This window comes from Embiotoca jacksoni, unplaced genomic scaffold (genome assembly GCF_022577435.1).
Source record: "Embiotoca jacksoni isolate LCO1_2020_lvr unplaced genomic scaffold, fEmbJac1.0.p SCAF_15, whole genome shotgun sequence".
Classification (NCBI taxonomy): domain Eukaryota; kingdom Metazoa; phylum Chordata; class Actinopteri; family Embiotocidae; genus Embiotoca; species Embiotoca jacksoni.
In genome coordinates, this window is record NW_027185285.1 from 5,113,772 (window position 1) to 5,121,606 (window position 7,835).

Genomic DNA, 7,835 nt, shown 5'->3' on the forward strand with positions numbered 1-7,835 from the left:
TTAAATATTTCCTTGTTTTTAGCATTTAAAATAAGTTTTTAGCATTTAAATACTTTTTAATTGGCAAATAAGGTTCAAGCTATGTATTTTGTCCTTTTAGTTTTAAAACATTTTGAATAAAATATTTGAGTATGATCCATTTTAATAGCATTTATTGTTTTACTCTAATTCCACTCTTGAGAACCTCCGAGTTAGAAAAGTGCATTAAGTACTCTATACTTTTAATGCCAGCATATTAACTTTGGAAAAAATACACAAACTTTCAGTGTTTTAAGTCTTGTTTTCATTTTTGGAACATTTAATGCATTTTAAAGAACAATAACTTATTTGTCATTCTGATATATGAGCAAAGGTATTACGACAAAATACTTGCATGAAAAAAGAAAAAGGCAGAAACTCATTTTAGTGAAGAAACAAACATCACAGTGTTCTGCATTTAGCAGTTTCCACAAGGGCTGCAATATGATTAATTTAATGAGAACTCAGATCAAATATGTACATTAATACATTACTTTTACAGCTTAAAGTTTTAGGACAGGTTTCATAAAATGTTTTATCTGGTGAGTGGTACATGAAAACGTAGAATCTTCCATCTATTACAACACCTCTCAAGTTAAACGTACACTTTTTAAAATGTCACTCCTTCAAGAAGTAGACTTCATCATCCAGCCCAGCTTTCGTCTTGACTGCCTAGTCTCCTGCACAGTCTGACGAGTCCAGGGAAAGGAAGACATCTGCTTTACACTTAAATGAACCCTTGATTTCCTGGAAGATTTCACAACTCTGCAGGTTTGGTGTAATATCCTTGATACACACGGGCTGTTTGGAAAGAAAAAGACAAATCATGACATTACATCAGTGGGTGCGCCAAGAATGTACAGCCTTTATAATTCTGTAAGCTTGAATGAAACGGTGAGAGGCACCGTGTTTTATGTTGCAACAAATACTTCTGCATAGAATAATGGCTATCCATGGTGAAAAGTATGGACCCAATCATGTTTTTTTTAATTATCTGTATCTCCTCCAGAGAGTGCCAGATTCTACAGAGTAAATTTACGTAAATACTGTTCTTGAAACTTATCTGCATTTTAGAATACTTTGCCTCAGCTACAACTTCTTAATATGCAGGTTAAAAAGTTTGACCAAAAAAAAAGAAGGCATTATTGCATTACCTAAATCAAGTTTTATGTGCCCAAAGGTGTACAATATATTAAAATTCAGCTGTACTCATGGTGCATCAGTAATGACAATCCAGCAATGCATTGTGAAACTGACACAGGTCAATTTGCTGCTTTACTTTATATATTTAAATTACACTTTGTAGGTAAGACTTCTAATGCAGTAATATTTTTTACATTGTAGCCTACATTTGACATTGACATAAAAAGATGTGAATACGTCTTTCCCCAATAATCTTAACCCAATTCATGAAATCCATTCGTTGTTCTAATCTAACCACCTTTCAAAAAGTCTGGTAGTGTAAAAAAGTCCCAGTGATGAGGAAAGGACCGCTCCTTCCTGACTGAACTGACCACGAGTCCATTAAAAAAAAAATAACTTTAAACTTCAAAATTTAGTTAGTTCCCTTCTTTCTAGTCACGTGTATTAGCCTATTTTCTAAACTTGTCAATAATCCTATTGTTCATAAAAAGGGGACATTAAAAAAAAAAAAAAAAAAAAAAAGAAGTCAGATTTAATAGGCTAAGTGGATATATTTGCGCTCGTGCGCCCATTCACGTATAAAGCCAATCCCACGTTGATTAAAAAAAAATAAATAAAATAAAATAAAAAAAAAATAATCGATGAGCACTGACCATCGTCTTCAGGATGGAATTGTACGGAGTCAAATCAGAAAGCACGCTGTTGGCTGCGGACTCTCCGCCGTCTGACGGCTGCGGCTCCTCTCTCCTGGCGTACGGTGACCTCCGGATTCCGGACAGCAAGCCGGACGCCCTGCCCACCGAGTAGTAGCTCGGACCGGCTACCTGCTTGTACCATGCCAGCGTCGGACTGCAGGCGACCAGCACGGACAGCACCACGATAGGGAACGCGAGTTTAGTGGGCATCTCCATGTCGAGCGGCGAAGCTTGGTCCTGTGCGACTGGTGACGGCTCGTCTCGGCACCGCTCACTGCTCGTACCCCCCTTTCCGGAGTCTACTTATAGGGCACCCGTGATCATCCTCCCAGTTTCGTCAACGAAAACTGCTCCGTGGTGGGCGATCTTTCCCGTCCTGTGCGTCCGCGTGTTTGTGTCTCTGGAGACGTTTGCTTAAACATATTTATGTTCAACATTAGAGATATAAACGTGGAAGTTACACGGATATAACTCTGTAAGATCTTAGTAAAAAAAAAAGGTTGAAAAATCCCACTGCAACATTTATTATTATTATTATTTTTTTAATTTTAAGAATAAGGCAGGTATCTAGTAAACTGAACCATGTCAACTCAGCCAAATACACACCGTAGTTAAATAACAAACGCGCATTAAACATTAACCCCCTCCTCCCCGACTTTATTTTCCAGTATCAGTCAGCGGTTAATATGCAAAACAATGAAGCGCAGTAACACGTTTGTCACACCAACAAAAAAACAGTGCTCTCCTGTGACCACAGCATACAGTATCGCTTTGCAAAGCGTATGCACACTACGTAGGCTTTCCGCGCCTCGCATTCAAATAGGAAGAACCGAAGCGCACATCGAATCTGTGGTGTGACCTGATTTTAGGGGTCGAGATAGTTCGGGGCCGCCCAGTCCTTGTTCTTTTATTACAGGAAACTGTGCTTACAGAAAGCAAATTTTAAAAAAAAAAAAAAAGCAGATGATGAGAGAAACTGCTCCTTCACTCATTGCTTTAGTAGAACACAACAAATGCCCGCCTAAACTGCTCCTTACAAGCATTTAAAAAGGAATTACCTTGAAGATTTGGCTTGACTCTAAGAGGAGAGAGAGTTTTAATATGAGTGTTGAACGTAAAAACCAGACATGGACACTGATGCTACTGACTCTAGCAGGTACGTGTGGCACTTGGATTTAAAGTACTAAATCTCAGTGGATGTGACTGAATCCGTCTCTTTCAGCTGCTCTCTGCCAGGCGTGGAAAGTGGAATATCAGCAGCGACTTATCTGCGCGGTGAAAGGCTCGTCTGTGGTCATCGGTTGCTCATTTGACCATCCTGACAAGAAAAGAGCGGAGAGAGTCTTGTGGGGTCACATCAAGCCTCATGAGATCAAGCCTCGGGTCATTTCTTACAGCAATGTGGGAAACGTCTCCGGAAGATTTCAGTACATTGGAGACAAGCGTCACAATTGTTCTTTGAAAATACACCAAGTGGAGCACAATCTTTCAGGGAAATACGTTGTCCGAATTAATCCCAACACAAAAGCCATACTGTTTCCTAGGGTTGTCCTGACATTACAGGTTGTTGGTAAGTTCTTTTTAACATCTACCCAGCTATAAACCTGCAACTGTCAGCAACTGAAACTAAGGTGTCACTTTGTTCTTCTAGATTTGAACATTTCAGTGATCAAACCTGATGGAAATGAAACACTGAAGGAAGGCGACTCTGTGAATCTTACCTGCGTGAACAGCTGTGACCATGATAACCTCTCATCTGCGTTCACCTGGTTTAAGAATGGAGAACCAGTAGATGAAGGACTTGTGCTTTATTTAAGAAACATGTCCTCCACAAACTCTGGAAACTACACGTGTTCTCTGAAAACACACACTGGAGCGACCTCAAGAGTCGTACACATTGATGTTGAATGTGAGTACTGGACACAAGATCAATACCTTAAAGTAACTGAAAACTGTCTTCGGTGTAGAAGAGGAAATCTCCTCGTTGGTCTCTGAGTGCTCTTTTTTTTTTTATTGATAAATGCATTACATGACTAAATCGAGACCGCGTGACTGTGGAAGAGCGCATCAGAGAAGTGCGCAGAGTATTTGCGTTTTATTTCAGCCTACTCGGCAAAATATTTTCATTCGCCAAAGTATCTGATCTTGCCGTACAATATTCACTCGTGACTACAGCATCATTTAGCTTTTTTATGGCTATGTTTATACACTCACAGCACAGTTTAATACAGAAGAAAGTTCTCATCTGAGTTGAGATCAAGCGCATGTATTAATATTTCATCAAACAGCAATCTTTTTCCGAACATTATTTGAAGTGATTTTGTTGCCTAAAGATAACCACAGATGGGATTCTAGATCTAAACCTCAGTCTTTTGTGGAAGGGTTGTGTGTTTTGTGTGCCCATCATCAATCCCAACCACCAACTATTGACTCCAATGGAGTTCATTAATGTTAGTTACAAAAAAAAAAAAAAAAAAAAAAATGCCCCCTGACATTCTCCAGCTGTGGATTACGTCACACCTGAGCAAAATTGGTAAATGTAGTTATAGTGAACGTGATTTTAGTAATTTTGGAGACGAGGATGCTCGTCACTGCTCGTCACTTTTTCATATTTTTAAATATGAAAAAGTGGCCACATCATTTTAAATCTGTAAGCCTTATCGTTTCTCATTTGGTTAAAAGAGTTGAATCAATTAAATGATTAAATGTTTTTTTGGGGATATTAGGGGACAGAGGTTTTCAGGTTGTTCTTCAAATCAAGGGCAGAGCCTGTAAAATATTAGTAAAATATGAAGTAAATTATAAGCCTCTCTCTCTCATCCCAAAGTCCCCACTGTCATTGTAAATGTTTGCACTCCAGAGATAAAACTTAACATGCTAAAATGCTTTTGCAGATGGCCCCAAGAACACATCAGTGGAAGTAGACGCTGGCAGCAACCTCACCCTGATCTGCAGGAGTCATGCCAACCCTCCAGTGGAGAATTATACCTGGTTTAAAATAGCTGCTGGTGACATTACAAAAGTTGGACATCAGCCTGTGCTCCTCCCTGGTGATGCTGGACGGTATTTATGCAGTGCCACCAACAAACACGCGAGTCAGAACTCCTCTGTGGTCACTTTACACAGCAAAGGTAGGTCGGTTAGTGTGGGTGCAATTACCAGTTGTTTCATAGCTTTGTGTTGCATACAGGGTTCCACTGCTCGATGTGTAACAATAACCAGAATAATCATTTCTAAATCAACCATGTTTTGAGATGGATTAAAAAAAAAAAAAAAAAAAAAAGTGTTCATTAAAGGTCTACTTTCTTCCAATTCCAACAAACTACCTTTGTTTCACAGAATACTGGGCAACATTTCCAAGAGAAATTATCATCATCGCTGCCGTTGCAGTGATTCTAATTGTGACCCCTATCTTTGCTGTCAGAAGGTAAGCTGTATGTACTGTATGTATATATACTGTATGTCATCAGTGACTGTCAAAATAAATGATTATGATTGTGTCTTAAAACAGTCAAACCGCAACCATCTTAAAGTAATTCTGTTTTATCTATTTCAGACTGAGCAAAAAGAGGATGAAGGCACCAGAGTCAGACCGTGAGGAAGACGTGCAGGTGGCACTCTCAAATTTCAATTCCGCATTCCGTTACGTGACTTTGTTTTGTGGCACACAACTATACTCTAGTCTATATTACAGTCAGGGCCGTCAGATGTACGGAGGTTATCGGCAAGTGAGTTTAAACGGCATGTTGAACTTAATCTAAGTGGTAACCAAATACTACAGTGGGCCCGTAACATAAGAGAACGCAGGCGTTGTTTTTGTTGTGTGGTTGCAGGTAACAGGATTGTGTAGAAGCTCGTAATAGAAATAAAAGAGGAGGACATTATTGTGTTATTTCTCTCATTCAGGACACAGACTATGTCAATTGGGTCATGTGTGACACTAACCAATCAAACGAGAGAGATCAGGATGAGGGATTAACCACCGAAATCGTCTACGCAGCCATTTCCTTCCACAGCCAAAGAAGGTCAAACACGTGAGATAATTTGAAGATTGTTTTCAAATCTTAAACAATAATTGATGTTGCATTGGAGGCTCATATACTAATAGACTGTATATCACCTGCAGCGAGCAGCAGAAGGACTCCCAAAATGAAGATGTCATTTACAGCACGGTGCGCAGGTAAAGCTCAAAGAGCACTTGCACAATTCATGAATATTAATGTAATTTGTACAGTTTAATTTAAAAAAAAAAAAAAGTATGTCCTAATTTGACAGCAATCATGCTATGCAGTAAACATAAATAATTTCTGATGTGCGTTATTTGTGACACAAGAGAAAAGCCACCACTAAGAATCACCAAAAAAAGATCAACACTGTCTCAATGACTGCTGAAGGTTGCAGTCGACAATTTATTATATCATCTTAAGGACAAATCAACAGGAAATTTTATGTAAATTAAGAGGACTGACACATTTTTTTGGAGCACATCAAAGAAAACCCGCCGTTAGCTGTCAAAGACGATCTCATGGTAAATGTAGTTCAATATGCCAGATGTGCAATACATGTTTTGAAATGCATCATTTCTCCACGGTTGCAATAATTCTACTTTGCTGCTGGTGGACTTTGAGAATAATGAACACGTCTTCTACGTAGAGGGCGACACTTCCAGTAATTGTTCTCCTCGCGCCTGATTCAGTCCTGACAACGATGAGCTGGAGATTCCGCTGACACATCATCGGATGTCTTTGTTTCCACCGTCAGACTTAAGGGAGCGTGTGGGCAACTCACCATCCCTGAACGGTGGAGTCACATCATCTCTGTCACGAACGAGCTACTCAACCAGCACTGCTGGGACTTTGGGTATTTTAAGACATAAAGCTGTGACTGCAACCGTGATGGGTTTAACTTGAGGTCCTTACAATGTTTCCAAAAACAAAGCATTTCTTATTTATCTATATATGAAAATGAGTAAGACATAAATAAGCTTAAACAACGGTTACTCCCCATAGTGGCTATAGTAACACATAGGCTGTATTTCAAATGACGTACTTCCCTTAGAACACTCTCACTCTTACATGTGAGTGCACATACTTGTGTAGTACTTGTATTTTGACAGGTAAGTGTTGTATCAAACTGCACACTGTTGTTGTGCACTTACAGAAAATAAGTCTGGCGTTATAATCCATCACCTACAAACAAATCTGCCGGTTTGAATTATTTTAACCAGAAATTAACGTGTCCAGCAGCAGTTTTATAGGACAGCGAAAAAATAAACACTTTTTTGCTGTGTTCTGCAACAACTAAGTCATCTTAATTTGATAATATTTGGTCGGCGGTTGCCCCGTTTCCGCTACGTTACCATAATGGTGGCCATTGAGGGTGAGAAGTTTCCGTTGTCTCACACTCTGTTAGTAACCTGTCTTCAGTACACCATCTGGGTCCTTGTAGTGCGCTGCGTGTTTCCATACTTGACAGTGTGAAAGCACCTATGCACTCAAAATATTCAGCGGTAGTCGGTAAAGCAAGCTATTTGGAACACAGAATTGGTTGTTATTGAAAAAAAAACCCATCATAACACCACATTTCCTATTCTCTGTTACCCACACAATAACGACACCATTTCGTGTGAACAGGGCTTGGTTTCACATGTATACAATCTTTATTCAAATTTAGCCTGAGTCTGTGGTGTGTGTGTGTGTGCGACCTCATTTCAGCACGATCAAAAACTTAACAGAGAGCAGTGCTTAGTAGAGGAAGACGAGAAAAGTCACAGTAAATCTGTCTTCAACTTATTTTCAATGTATTTTGAACAGAAATTCAACATGTGCGGCAAACACAGAAACCTGAAATGGACACTGACGCTGATGTTTCTGTGTGGTGAGTACAACAGTAATCTCTCATTTTAAGCTAATGTTAAAATAATGACGTGAAGTAAAGATTAATACATATTTTTCAGGTGTTCTCTGCAGTGAGTGGAGA

The 7,835-nt window shown here is 39.3% G+C and overlaps 2 protein-coding genes across 2 annotated transcripts; one reads left to right on the top strand and one right to left on the bottom strand.

The window, feature by feature from the left end:
• Nucleotides 1-282: 282 nt before the first annotated feature.
• On the bottom strand, nt 283-2,288 carry LOC138197660 (neuropeptide B-like). The gene is made up of 2 exons (XM_069148519.1): nt 1,815-2,288; nt 283-819 (listed from the first exon to the last, which is right to left on the bottom strand). The coding sequence occupies exons 1-2, from the start codon at nt 2,070-2,072 to the stop codon at nt 691-693; spliced, it is 387 nt and encodes a 128-aa protein (XP_069004620.1). The 5' UTR covers nt 2,073-2,288; the 3' UTR covers nt 283-690.
• A 705-nt stretch (nt 2,289-2,993) lies between these two features.
• LOC138197715 (B-cell receptor CD22-like) lies at nt 2,994-7,835 on the top strand. The gene is made up of 10 exons (XM_069148576.1): nt 2,994-3,012; nt 3,079-3,426; nt 3,508-3,765; nt 4,751-4,987; nt 5,196-5,283; nt 5,413-5,467; nt 5,763-5,890; nt 5,983-6,036; nt 7,670-7,733; nt 7,813-7,835. Exons 1-9 carry the CDS (start codon nt 2,994-2,996, stop codon nt 7,701-7,703), a joined length of 1,221 nt encoding a protein of 406 aa, XP_069004677.1. The 3' UTR covers nt 7,704-7,733; nt 7,813-7,835.